Source organism: Maylandia zebra, linkage group LG17 (genome assembly GCF_041146795.1).
Source record: "Maylandia zebra isolate NMK-2024a linkage group LG17, Mzebra_GT3a, whole genome shotgun sequence".
Classification (NCBI taxonomy): domain Eukaryota; kingdom Metazoa; phylum Chordata; class Actinopteri; order Cichliformes; family Cichlidae; genus Maylandia; species Maylandia zebra.
In genome coordinates this window covers 30,921,551-30,935,189 of record NC_135183.1, presented here as the reverse complement: position 1 = coordinate 30,935,189, position 13,639 = coordinate 30,921,551, and the positions used below count along the sequence as shown (strand labels likewise).

Here is a 13,639-nt window from a genome sequence, read left to right as displayed (position 1 = left end):
CGCTCTAAAAATGAAACTTGCTCTTTCCACAGGATGAATCCATGTTAGATCAAAAGTGTACATCCACACCATGGTACTACTTCAATTTCAAGTCATTCTGATTTTGCCTTCCAAAATAATGGCCTGTTGAAAATGCCAATAACTTACCTAACTTTCAGTGATTTCGGAATGCTCTAAAAAGGAAATTTTCTGTTTCCACAGAATAATTTCACTTTAAATCAACAGTATACAACCCCACAGAGATACGATGTTAAGATCAAGTCACTCTGATTTTGCCTTCCAAAATAAAAGTATTTTCAAATTGCCCGTAGACGACCTACTCGTTTAACGATTTCAAAATGCTCTTAAATTGAAAGATGCTGTTTCCACAGGATAATTCCACTTTAGATCAACAGTATCCAACCCGACAGTAAAACCATGTAAATTTCATGTTGGTCTGATTTTGCCTTTCAAATTAATGGCCCGTCGAATTTGTCCATATGTGATATACTCTTTCAGTTATTTCAGAATGTTTTAAAAATGAAAATTGCTGTTTCAACACATATTGGGTTTTCATTTTGAAAAGCAAAATCAGACTCAATTGATTATGACAGAATTGAATCATAAAGATGATGTAAAAGGAAGCTGAAATTGCCACTAGGTTGTAATTGATAGTACGTTTATATTTTAAATCTGTGGAAAGATGTCATGGTTGGTTTGCAAGCTGTTTTGTAATTTCTTTATTTAGAATGACATCTTTGTGGACAATTTGAAAAGGCTTTTACTTTGGAAGGCAAAATCAGAATGACTTGATATTAATATGGTATCACTGTGGGGCTGTATACTGTTGATCTGGAGTAGAATTATCCTGTGGAAACACGAAATTTCCATTTTAGAGCATTTTGAAATCACTGAAAGTTAGGTCAATTGTGGACAATTTGAAAAGGCTTTTACTTTGGAAGGCAAAATCAGAATGACTTGATATTAATATGGTATCACTGTGGGGCTGTATACTGTTGATCTAAGGTGGAATTACCCTGTGGAAACAGGAAATTTCCATTTTAGAGCATTTTGAAATTGTTCCAGGATCAAGTCAGATATGGGCAGTTTGAAAATGCTTTTATTTTTGAAAGCAAAATCAGAATGACTTGATATTGATATGGTAACATCGTGAGGTTGTATACTGTTGAACTAAAGTGAAATTATCCTGTGGAAACAGCAAAATTCTGTTTAAGAACATTTTTAAATCGTCAAAAAAGTAGGCCGTATATGCTCAATTTGAAAGGGCATTTATTTTGGAAGGCATAATCAGAATGACTTGATATTGATATGGTATCACTGTGGGGCTGTATACTGTTGATCTAAGGTGGAATTACCCTGTGGAAACAGGAATTTTCCATTTTAGAGCATTTTGAAATCACTGAAAGTTAGGTCAATTGTGGACAATTTGAAAAGGCTTTTACTTTGGAAGGCAAAATCAGAATGACTTGACATTGATATGGTATCACTGTGGGGCTGTATACTGTTGATCTAAAGTGGAATTACCCTGTGGAAACAGGAAATTTCCATTTTAGAGCATTTTGAAATCACTGAAAGTTAGGTCAATTGTGGACAATTTGAAAAGGCTTTTACTTTGGAAGGCAAAATCAGAATGACTTGACATTGATATGGTATCACTGTGGGGCTGTATACTGTTGATCTAAAGTGGAATTACCTTGTGGAAACAGGAAATTTCCATTTTAGAGCATTTTGAAATCACTGAAAGTTAGGTCAATTATGGACAATTTAAAAAGGCTTTTATTTTGGAAGGCATAATCAGAATGACTTGATATTGATATGGTATCACTGTGGGGCTGTATACTGTTGATCTAAGGTGGAATTACCCTGTGGAAACAGGAATTTTCCATTTTAGAGCATTTTGAAATCACTGAAAGTTAGGTCAATTATGGACAATTTGAAAAGGCTTTTATTTTTGAGAGCAAAATCAGAATGACTTGATATTGATATGGTATCACTGTGGGGCTGTATACTGTTGATCTAAGGTGGAATTACCCTGTGGAAACAGGAATGTGCCATTTTAGAGCATTTTGAAATTGTTCCAGGAGCAACTCAGATATGGGCAGTTTGAAAATGCTTTTATTTTTTAAAGCAATATCAGAATGTTTTGATATTGATATGGTAACATCGTGAGGTTGTATACTGTTGATCTGGAGTGGAATTACCCTGTGGAAACAGGAAATTTCCATTTTAAAACATTTTGAAATCACTGAAAGTTAGGTCAATTATGGACAATTTAAAAAGGCTTTTATTTTGGAAGGCATAATCAGAATGACTTGATATTGATATGGTATCACTGTGGGGCTGTATACTGTTGATCTAAGGTGGAATTACCCTGTGGAAACAAGAATTTTTCATTTTAGAGCATTTTGAATCGTTAGAAGATTAAGTCAATTATGGACAATTTCAAAGGGCCATTACTATGAAAGGCAAAATCAGACTGACTTGATATTGATATGGTATCACTGTAAAAAGACTGTGGTTGGAAAGTGTTGATATAAAGTTCAAATAGTATTTGGAAATACGACTTTTGCTTTTAAGAGCATTATTAAGTCATTGAAAGAGTAGTTCAAAAATGAAGATTCACAGGGCTTTTACTTTGAAATCCAAAATAAGATGGCCTTGATAGTGACAGGGCACAATTAGGGTACAAGGCTGTGTCATATAGATCTAACATTAGAGTTTGTAAAAAAAAAAAAGCCTAAATTATATGTTATTATGTTCTTAACATATCTGTTAATTCACTCGAAGTTGGCTTTTATTTTGAAATCCGGTTTCCACATCCATTCCCGTAATACTTTGAATACACAGGGAACGTAAAACAAACTGGAGGCTGGCTTGACTGCAAGTCTCGAATTGGAGGCTGGCTTGACACCAGTGCCATTTTGAAGCAGGCTGGGACTACAGACAGAGAGAGGGAAAGGTTGAAGATGTGTGTGAACACTCCAGCCAGCTGAGCCGCGCATGACTTGAGGACGCGGCCGGGAATCCCGTCCGGACCAGTAGCTTTGCGCGCGTTCACCTTCAGGTCACTATTACTGTAATATATGTCTTGCCAATTAGCATTTCTTCATCAAACCTCCTTTAAATGGCTTGAGTCTCAGAGGAGAGACGTCAAACTCGTGCAGCCTCTTTGGTCTTCAACCGGCTGGTCCGGTGAAACTCTTTTTTCCGTCAGTGTAAAGAAGTTTAACTATCCAATCATGCCTGAGATGTCTCAGTTTTCCGACATGAAGAACAAATGCTGCTGTAGTAAATATAAGACATGTGTCAGTGCAACTGTTGAGGCTTAAAATGACAGATTTTTTTTCCCCCTCGATAGTTTTAGTCCAACAGCAGTCCAAAACCCAAACATGCCCACTTTCTCATGCCTTTTGAAACGGCCATTAAATATTCATGTTCTCCACAGAGATTTTCATATTCACATAAATATTATTTTCTGTGTTTAATGAAACCTAGAACATAATCTTGTACGCTCCCACTGACAGCATTGCAGTCGGTTCCACCACTTTTTCCCCTTTCACTTCACAATCCCCCCGAAACCTTTTTGGATCCAAAAGTAGATAAGGTGGATGCTCTGTGGCTGCCTGGCTAGTTTTGTATGGTTTGGTGATACATGGCGCTTCTCTAAAAGTGGACCTCCAAGTTGCACCTCAGGATCTCTTCCTTGTGGCCCAAGACAGACATGGCCTGAGCAACTTGCCACCTCTGATCTTGGATCTGCACCACATTACTGCTGCATAAATAACCTAGATTCTTTAAAAGTTCATTTCTATGATATTCCAGCCTGTGAGAAATGGGCCAAATCAGACTAACCACACTAATCAAATAAAAAGACTGTGTGGTTTGCAATGAGTTCCACAAATAAATCCATGAATTCAGAGAATGAATGCTCCCCATCACAAAAGATCAGTGATTCATGAATCAACACTTAAATAACCTCTTTAAACCGATAATGTCACCATATCTGTGACACCATCCCTCTGTGTGAATCCTCTATGTGGTCTTCCACTTTTTCCTAATGCCTGGCAGTCTTTATGTGCAGGTTGTTTCGAATGAATGGAGTTTTTTTTAAGCGCAAATCCAACAGCTAAAACACTCCCAGGACCCATTCTTCTTTTAGGATTTTTCTCATTTTGACTTTCCTGCTCTTCCTCTGGTTTAAATTCAAGTCGCCGGTTCGGTATTCTGGCAAAGTGTAAGTGGTCAGAGCCTGATTTCCAGAGAGAAATCTAAAATTATTTTCCAGAGCTTTTTGAAGGAGATGACCTAGAAATGAGATGGACAAATTCTATTCTGATTTTGGCTTTTACAGACGGTTACACACATTTATGAATTCCTACTTAGATTCTTACACTGAACACTGCAGACATCTTTCCTCAATGAAAAACAAAATACTCTATAGACAAATGAAGTAATGACAAGATAAAACTGAGCATGATTTGTGCAAAAGCCAACAGCAACATTCTCTACTGGCAGTTTTTATTGTGTTACGCAACATGTGAACAGCACAACTACAAAATTAGAAGTAAAAAAATTAGAAATTCCTTGTTAAGAGTTCACCATCTCTTTTAATTTGATGTCCTTTTTTGGGCAGTCTTAAAATCACTGTGGTCCAAAATCTCATCTGCAGAAAGGCTGAGCTGGAGCTGTGGAAACATCATCTGGTGGCCTTCCCATTTTCATGAACATCCATCCTGTAAGCAAGGACAATGTCAAGTTTTTTTACATCCTGAGCATGAACACAAACCGCACTAACAAGAATGGTATTCATTCAGCATAATGACACTTTCACAGATAACTGAACACACCCATTCTCATCTTTGAGGTGCTGGTACAACTCGAACTTGCTGTTCACAGAACTGGCTCTTCCAAAAAACTCTTGGTGCTTCCTGGAATTGACTGCAGTGATTCGGTTGCTCCACATAGTGAGGAGTGAGACAGGACCTGCAAAGACAGCGAATCAAAAACATACAAATAGTTTGTGTGGTGTTATTTTCTTTTAAAAATGTGCCTTATACTGTGATAAAATGTCAATAAATTAGTGAAAATGTATCCGCGCTTCTGTATGGTATTATGAAAGGAGGTCAGGTGTCAACTGTTGGTACCTTTCGTTCTTTCTGGAGGCTGAATCTCCTCTGAGGTTAAGCGAGGCTTTTTGTTGAGCGGCTCTGGGGAATCTGGGGAATCCTTGATGACCTCCGACTCCTGCTCATCTTTATCCATCAATCCCTTTAGTCTTTGAGACAGAGGAGCATACATCACAAAGTTAGGTTCTTTTATCTCTTTCTTCTCTGTTGTATCCAATAAGCTCAATAAAAATAAGCTGTGAATCCACATGGAAAAATGATAGACGAAATTATTTTTCCTAAAACAAACTGAAGGTTCTCGGGCACTACTGACCTCTCCGAGTCCTGCCAGCTTTTGTCGTCTGTCTCCTTGCTGCCATTTTTCTCTGTCCTGTCCTCCCTCTCCTCTCTCTTCCTCCCTCTCTTCTTCCGGTCCTCCTCCTCTGGAGGTTTGCTGCGGCAGGCGATGATGCAATCCAGAACTCGCTGGTGCCTGTCAGTCGCCCCGGCGTGAGTCTTCACTAATGTTTCCAGCTCATTCCACATTATGCGGTACTGCTCATCCCTGGAGATAATAATTATGTGGAAATATTAATGCTGATTTCCGCTGGTAAGCCAGGACTGGGGAGTGTAAAATGATCAAAACTGAGGTAATACCTCTTGGGGCCTTTGCCTCTAGATCCTACAGTGGAAATGGGGAGTGGGTCGTTCTTTCTCTCCATATCTACCAGGTTGTAAACGGTCTTCTGGCAGGTGAGAACATCCTCATCTGTCAAAGTCTCTTTTACTATCAGGTTAGCCAGAGGAACCACCTAATAGAGCAAAAACAACACAGACGTGTGCTAAAGGGGGATGTGGGCCAACTGGAAAAAGACAAATCTTTGGTAGAAATAAGAAAGAACACTGATAATCAGGAAGACTAGTATTCCTGGATGGTGCCTCACTGCCTGCATGTTGAAGATGGTCGTCTGGGAGATGATCATTGGCCAGTATCGAGTGTGGCGCTCCAGCTGAGCTTTGGCCCTCTCAGCTGGCAGCTTCCCTGAGGGATCGTGGGAAGATTCTGACACAGGAGTGAGCCGGTTCTCCCTCATAAATTCACCAAAATCCTGATGAAAAAATGTAAAAAAACAAAAAACATTTAGCATCAGATCAACTTTGCTGAATATTTCTGAACAGCTGATGGGAGCTGTACATACAGTGATGCGGTAGTCTGTCACACGGCCTCCGCAGCCCTCGCTGATGGAGGGCGGGTCCTCTAGGGTGGAGCGGTTGCTGTTGAGCACGTGCAGGAAAATCTCGCCTCCGTGGCTACTGAGCATGTGGCTGATTACCTTTGAACCCGACTTCCTCGGTTGCTCCAGCAACACGGACCGACCTGTTATCGGCACATCAACAGGAATAATCAGCGGTTTGCAGGAACAGTCAAAAAATAGGACTTCAACACAAAAAATAAACAAATTGTGATGAATCCAGTTTACCATTAAGGAGAAAATTGGTCAAGCATGACGAGGGACGACTGTTGACATCTGTGGGGGAGATGCGATAGGCTCCTGTGCAGTAATGTAGCTCTGAAGTGGAAAAAAAACTGATCTTTTGATCACCATTAATTACAACATAAAACATGAACAATGCCTCCTTCACTGATGACTCATTTTTTTACCCTAGATGGTAACTATTTGTCTATTACAACCATTATTGTTATTTTATAACAAGATCCCAGAAGGACACTGTAACAGAGATGCATAGGTTGTACAATTCTGGTCAGATACTGTTCTGTTTTTCTTTGTTTCTTATGGTTCTGTTCTTATTGATTTCTCCAGCTCTAAATCACTGAGACAACATATTAGGACCAGCCACTGTCATCACTAAAAGCCTTTTTATTTGCCTAAATGCTAATATCAGCCCACAATCCCAATATTTGCCAATATACTGTGTATACCTAGCCTGCAAATTAACAGAACAAATACATTAAAACTATAAACTGAACAAATGTCGCTGCTTAAATTAGACTTGAGGATAAATATTCTAACTCAAGAAACCGTGGCCTAAGGCTGATAACCAGTGGCGTTCCTGAGGGCCTCGTCTCTTGTGCACAGAGATTTCTCCACATTTTCGGAATGTTTTTGTTCTTACGTACTGTGGAGGTTTTTACAATTTTTCTGAAAATTGACCTGTTAGTCAGTTAAAATAAATAGCTGTAAAACAGCTTGTTCTTTTAAGTATCACTGACGTGTTGCTGCCATCAAATTGAAAATGAGCGAATTCATTTGAAGAGACAGTACCATGTCTCAGTTTAAACGTGGTATTTTTTCTGTGTACTTTTGTACATAACTTATAGGTTTATGAGATTTAAAAAAAAAAACAAAAAAAAAAAACAATGCATGGTGTTGCAAAACATTTTAAATGAAGAATGAGTGAGGTTATTCTTTGTTGCAATTTTTCCCACCTATGCTGTTTGTTCGTGGAGTACACCATTTTAACGTAACCGTCTCCTTGAGTCCATTTTCTCTAGTGCTGGTCCCCGCCATGTGTAAGTCTCCTACACAACACAAACACAACATTGACATATTTTATTTATTTCGAAGATTAAGAACTCAAAACACCAACAAGGAGCCCATTGAGCTGTCCAGCTTGTACCTCGCCTCCCAACTAAAGCTAGGACGCACACGCTCCACCTAATTCTTGCAAGATTTCTGAAATACTCTACTTTGTGTAGCAGGGTTTGGAGGTTTCAACAGCATTTCTTACAATGGGAAAACAACAGTTTCAACCTCCTGACCTGTTTAACTGGCTCATTTAGAGCTAGGCAGACCTGTAACGTGGGCACTCACCACTTTTAAAGAACTCGAGGTGGGCGTCTCGGTGATGCAAGAGCTCAACGTCATAATTAGCCGATGTGTTGGCATGCTGCTCTTCCTGTCCACCCACAGAGACATTAACAAACAAAGGTCAGCGTGAAGTCAGCTCCTAAAAGGTTCAAACTCACACAAATGCACAAACACACATCAACACTGCTGATTTCATGTCCCAAAGGGCAAAACGATAAACAAAGTAAAAGGAAAAACGTTGGTTCATTCAATGACCCAAATTTTAAAGCAGAAATTATTATTCAGTTTAAACATGCTTTGATGTGTTTAAAAGGTTTGTTTTGATAATAGGACTTGTTTACTTCTGAATATGGGCAACACTACTATCAATTTGAAAAAAAAAAGTCAGTACATGGATAGCTGGAAAAGCTGGAATCCAGATTGAGGGGATAGATGCGCTCAAAAACTAGTTACAAAAAAAAAAAAAAAAAAAGAAGAAAGCACAATGGAACACACTGAGACACTAAATGGAAGATCTCAGGAAGAGAGACCGTTTTCAAGGGGTGGATAGAGAGCAGGGGAAGTCTGATAAACTTTTAGGGCATCTACACATTGACAGAATTTAATAAATCAGAAGAGGCAACGCTGGTCACAGATGTTTCCACTTATGAACACTTGAATGCAACAAATTCTGAAGTTTTCTTTTAGTTTTTGTCATAAAAATAATCTCTACAATCAGACCAAAAAGATTTCCCCACAAATCAAATCCCTTTAAAACTACATTTGAACTTTGTAAGTCCACATGAGACCAGAGTTGCCCGTCCTTTACTTGATCCAACTGACACATCAGGATAAATTCATGACCCTAACGCTCAAAGTATACACACTACATGATGCAAACTCTGCCCCCTTCCTCAGTTTGATGTGTGTGTGATCAGAGTACTAACCTGTTCGCAAACATTTAATGTGGGCTAGCAAAACAGAAAATACAGCATGAAACCAGCAGCAGGTTCACAGTCACATCGACATGCAGATGAGATCAAACAAAAGATGCGACTAGAGTGCATTGGGTTATTTTAGTGAAGCAAGGGTTCACACTTTATAAGCAAGCAAAGAAACAAAATGTGGATATGAGTGAGAAAAGAGGATAAAAAAATAATAAAACCAATCAGTCCAATAAAAAAAAAAAAAAAAAAAAAGGTGAGAAGTGCACTGTATTCTAAAAAAAGATTTCTATACTAGCAGAATGGAAAGACAAACATGTTATTTTAATCAACATTTTGGCAAAAGATGTGCAAGAGCAGATAAAAGGCAGGACGAAGATGGCCTTTACCTTCATGGGGATGTTCGTTATGGTGGTGGAGGCCAAGTCAAAGTGCTGCTGGACCAAAATGTTGAGTTTGGTGGCCAGGTGCCTCCCAGCTCGAACACTGTGCACCTCACTGGTGAGCAGAGGAGAGATCTGAGACACAAAGAGAGGGACACAGTGAAAAGCTGGATTGTGATAGATTAAATGGGGTTTGGGTGAAATCCAGTGTTAACACGTCTTCACTTTCTATTGTGATTGATTTTAATTAAACGTTGACTGTCGAGCTTTTCACCCACCTCTTTCTTGGGCCGGTCAGACACCAGTGTGTCCTCACCCTGTGGGTAGATGTGAACTAGAACCAGCTCACACTGCTGGATGGCCATGAGCCTAAAACCCACAACAATGAGTTTTAATATTACAAGCAATACCAGAGTTTCACTTTTTATAACCAAGTCAGGATCACCTGGACAAGTCTTTCTTTGCTGCGTACTGACCTGTCTGAGCCTGCTGCCAGCTTGTTTTGCTCTATAATAGTTTCCTGAATGCAGTCTTCCAGCATGCGCACATGTGTGTCGCTGCACGACAAAAAACAAAAAGAGCAGGAATTTATGGACATTTATGGACAAGTAAAATGACAAGTGTAACAAGAGTACATGGCTGCAAAGAGGCACATGTGTTTGTAAATCTGCTGACAAAGGACCCATTTTCGATGTAAGCCCCCCTCAGACATGCACTCCTTCCAATCCATCTGACAGCTTTTGAACATGCAGGTTCTAAGACTGACTCTTGTTACTTTATGTTACCTCAGAGAGAAAGCAATGCAGTTTCCATTTTTATAAACAAAATTCTTCCGTTGATACATTCTTATCATTAAAAAAATTAAATAAATATTACCTGACAAAACTGGTTTGAAAAAAATGACTTAGGGTAGTTCAGAAACTGTTCAGCATCTGTTTTGATGCATTTAAACCTCTCTCTCTCTCTGAGCCTGTGACGGAAGAGCACATACTCTTCTCTTAGCGACAATGAGGAAACAAAAAATAAATAAAAAATAAGTGTTTAGAAAGCCTGGTTACACCTCACTAGAGTTGATGCAGACAATGCTTTTTGCCAGAAGTGCAACATGTCTTGCACATTTGGTAAAACATGCTTCTTCAGCAGATAAGTGAAGCCAATATGTTTTAGTGTCCCGCGTGTAAAAGACTGTTTTTCTAGCTGACTGTTATGGGCTTTCCATCACTGTATTAGCTGTGTGGTAACCTTCATTCAAGTATAGATGAGAGTTTTATTATGGCTTTAACTCACATTGCGCAAGGTTTTCAGTGATACAGTTGTATAAGTTATTCTTATGACTCAAACAAAATAAAGAGCTGAAGCACTGAACACGTGGCCTCTGTTTACCTTTTAGCATTAGTTAGGCAGATAATACGGCCTCTGTTAGCAACTCTGTCAGCTGTGTCCATCAGAGCGATACGCTTCTCATGCTGCAGCTCTGTGATCTTACATAATGACTCCACTGCAGCTACCAGGCCATGCAAGATGCTGCAGCACTCCGGGTCCTCGCGAGGGTTTGGTGGCCCAACAGCTGCCAGAGCTGACATGAGCTGTGACGAAAGATGGGAGACACTGAGTTCAAAGGAAATGTCTCTAAATTGTGACAAAGTTGATGTTAGATACTGCAACTAATTCAATTCAGGCAGCTTATTCCGTTTAAATGTGCAGTGGATTACCTCGTGAGTGCTCTGATCTTCCCTCCTCCAGCTATTCAGTATGTGAAACTCTGAATCACTCACAATGTAATTAACCTGGAAAATAAAGAGGCAGAAAATGTCAGTGGCACGGATGACATCAAAAGGTGGACATCCAGCATGCCCAGTCTCATAATTATATCACTTAGATGGACAAACAATAAAAAACAGACACTAACCAGTTTGTCCTTTGGATAAACATCATAAAGGATCCGGCAGTACTCCATGGAGCACTCCACAGCACATGTCCACAGAGACTTTGACACCGGGGCCAAAGGAATGACCCCTTGAGCTCGGCTCTTTGTCAGCACATCACACTCCACCTGCTGACGACTGGACTCTGCCATGTAGGGACAGTGATCCACTACGAAGACAGTCTTGTGTGCCACAGAGAACATCTTCATTTTGCAAATCTGCAGAGTGAGATAAACCATAAGAAAAACAGAGCCAGACAGGAATGTTAGCTGTCTATATATTTTGTTGTTTGTTTATTTTTGTTAGGAAACATGTAGGCCCCTGACACATTAAAGGAACAACCTGAACCTACCCCCTACAGTGAGGAGATTAGAAGAACCCAAGAAGGGTCTATTTCTGGCATGATCTGGGGCTACTATTATCCTTAACATGGACATTATGCTATGGCTTTTGCAACTACCACATCTCAGCAGTATAAAACACCTACAGTTGACATTTAGACAGTGTGCCACACCCCTCTATTGTGGTTCTACATAGTCCAACACTTTCCAATACAACCTGCTTGTTTTTTTTCTTTAATTAAAAGTGCAATAGGAAGAATAGTGTGCAGACAGGGTGGAGTGGATGGAGTATCAGGGGTGAGAAGGATAGGTTCACAGGTATTGAGACTTGCTATGATGTATTTTTCAAAGATGGTGGTTCTAACAAAAAGACAGAAGGCCAAGCTGGAGGTGGCAGAACTGAAGATGCTAAGATTTTAAGTGAGATTGAAAAAAATAGACAGGATTAGCGATACAAAGGGTTGATGTTACAGACGTGAATGCCAGCAATGGGGTGAGATGGAAGATGAGCACCCAGAAGAAGAAGTAATTGTTTTGTTATGTTTTGTCCTGTCTTGTATCTTATTTAGACACAAGACAGGAAATGATCTCTAAATTGGGACATACACTTCTTCAAGCTTTCTAATAAACAAAACCTGGTTAAAACGTCCCAAGAAGCCTAGATAAAATAACCCAGATGTCTTTGGAGTGAAATAAACCTATGCGCTAAACTTAGAAAGAATACATTTATGACCTCATATGACCTAAACCAAGTACGCATAGATTATATATTACTACAACAAATCTCTATGACTGTTCATATTCAGGTTGGGTCAATTTCCACCTCCGTTTTACAGCTATTTATTTTGACTCACCTGGTGGAAACCTTGGGAAGGTAACGCTTCCCGGTCTGGAAACAACATGAATCGTCTGAAAAGGTCCGGTATCTGTATTTTTCTAGGTCACACTCTGACTGTTAAACCCCCTCTCCGTCTGCAGCGCGATGATCCTGACGCGTTTCAGGACATGTTAATTAATATGCGAACGTCCAACGACCTGCTAAAAAGAGCATGTCACCGAGCAGCACGTTAGCCTGTCAGCTAACACCAGTCGCAACCATTTATTTGCTGATTCACGTTTATGACCGACGGTTTAAACAGTTAATGGTAGCATTTGCGTAATTCCAGGAAACACGTCTTCTAATTAACCAACTTCCAAACAACCGCTGCCTAGAAATTTTTTTGCAGACACTTGGGGGAAAAAAGCACAAACAATACAGTTCAAGTTGCTACAAGCTAGCAGGTTTGTTATTGGCGGAAATGTGTTGAGAGGTGTTCCGCCTCTTCTTCTTCTTTGACGTTCTCAAGCAGCTCACAGAGGTGGCGCTATATTACTGCCATCTTCTGGATTTATTAGTCACACGCATAGTTTTTTCCCCCGCCTATTTGTTTTGTTTTTGCTTGTTTTTGCTTGTCTGACATTGTTTTGTTTATAATCCCTTGTGTGAACGTAAGGAATGTGTTAATACGTGAAAGTCATTACTAAAAGTTTCTGAAACTTCTTTTATGTGCACTGTATAGTTTTCTTCTTCTTCTTCTTCTTCTTCTTCTTCTTCTTCTTCTTCTTCTTCTTCTTCTTCATTCTATCTTCTATGGAAGCCACTGAAGAAAAAGCTTTTTCATCATCAGTAAGTTAAAAACTTAAATGTAACTTAAAGAATATATACTATATAAGGATATATAATTTCATAACTCAAAGGTTATGAGTTATATAGCTCTCAAAAGTTGACTAACTGACCAAGTATCCTGAAATCTGGAGTTTTTTCTGAGTAAATCAGCATTTCAAGATATATTAAAATTCTCATTGACAGACCAGTTCTCAGGGTCACCAAATTCCAATAAACTTTTTAAGGCCTACTTTTTTCTGTTTCTTAACCAACACAGTGCCATGCATATTCTTTTCTGTCTGTTGATTCCAGTGCTGCCCCATCAGGTTTGGACAGTTTAATATTCATTAGAATTGCCCTTTCTCTTTCAGCAGATTAGCTGGTTGTTGGTTCGGCTTGTTGGTTCCCTCTTGCCGCGGACTAGAGCAGCGCAGATACTGAAGGACCCGTCCCACCCTGACAACAAACTGTTCCAACTTCTGCAAT

The 13,639-nt window shown here is 39.5% G+C and overlaps 1 protein-coding gene across 2 annotated transcripts; it reads right to left on the bottom strand.

Annotated features, from left to right (window-relative positions):
- Positions 1-4,477: 4,477 nt before the first annotated feature.
- Positions 4,478-12,835, bottom strand: ints13 (integrator complex subunit 13). 2 transcript variants are annotated; one of them, XM_076875769.1, is made up of 18 exons: positions 12,363-12,835; positions 11,152-11,385; positions 10,955-11,029; positions 10,626-10,828; positions 9,719-9,799; positions 9,521-9,611; positions 9,249-9,377; positions 8,863-8,886; positions 7,940-8,024; positions 7,555-7,647; positions 6,587-6,676; positions 6,305-6,483; positions 6,050-6,214; positions 5,763-5,917; positions 5,440-5,670; positions 5,145-5,275; positions 4,848-4,983; positions 4,478-4,733 (listed from the first exon to the last, which is right to left on the bottom strand). In XM_076875769.1, the coding sequence occupies exons 1-18, from the start codon at positions 12,408-12,410 to the stop codon at positions 4,697-4,699; spliced, it is 2,187 nt and encodes a 728-aa protein (XP_076731884.1). In that variant the 5' UTR covers positions 12,411-12,835; the 3' UTR covers positions 4,478-4,696. The 2 variants fall into 2 exon arrangements, with proteins under 2 accessions (XP_076731884.1, XP_004548233.1); XM_004548176.4 differs by lacking the exon at positions 8,863-8,886.
- Between the last annotated feature and the right edge of the window lie 804 nt (positions 12,836-13,639).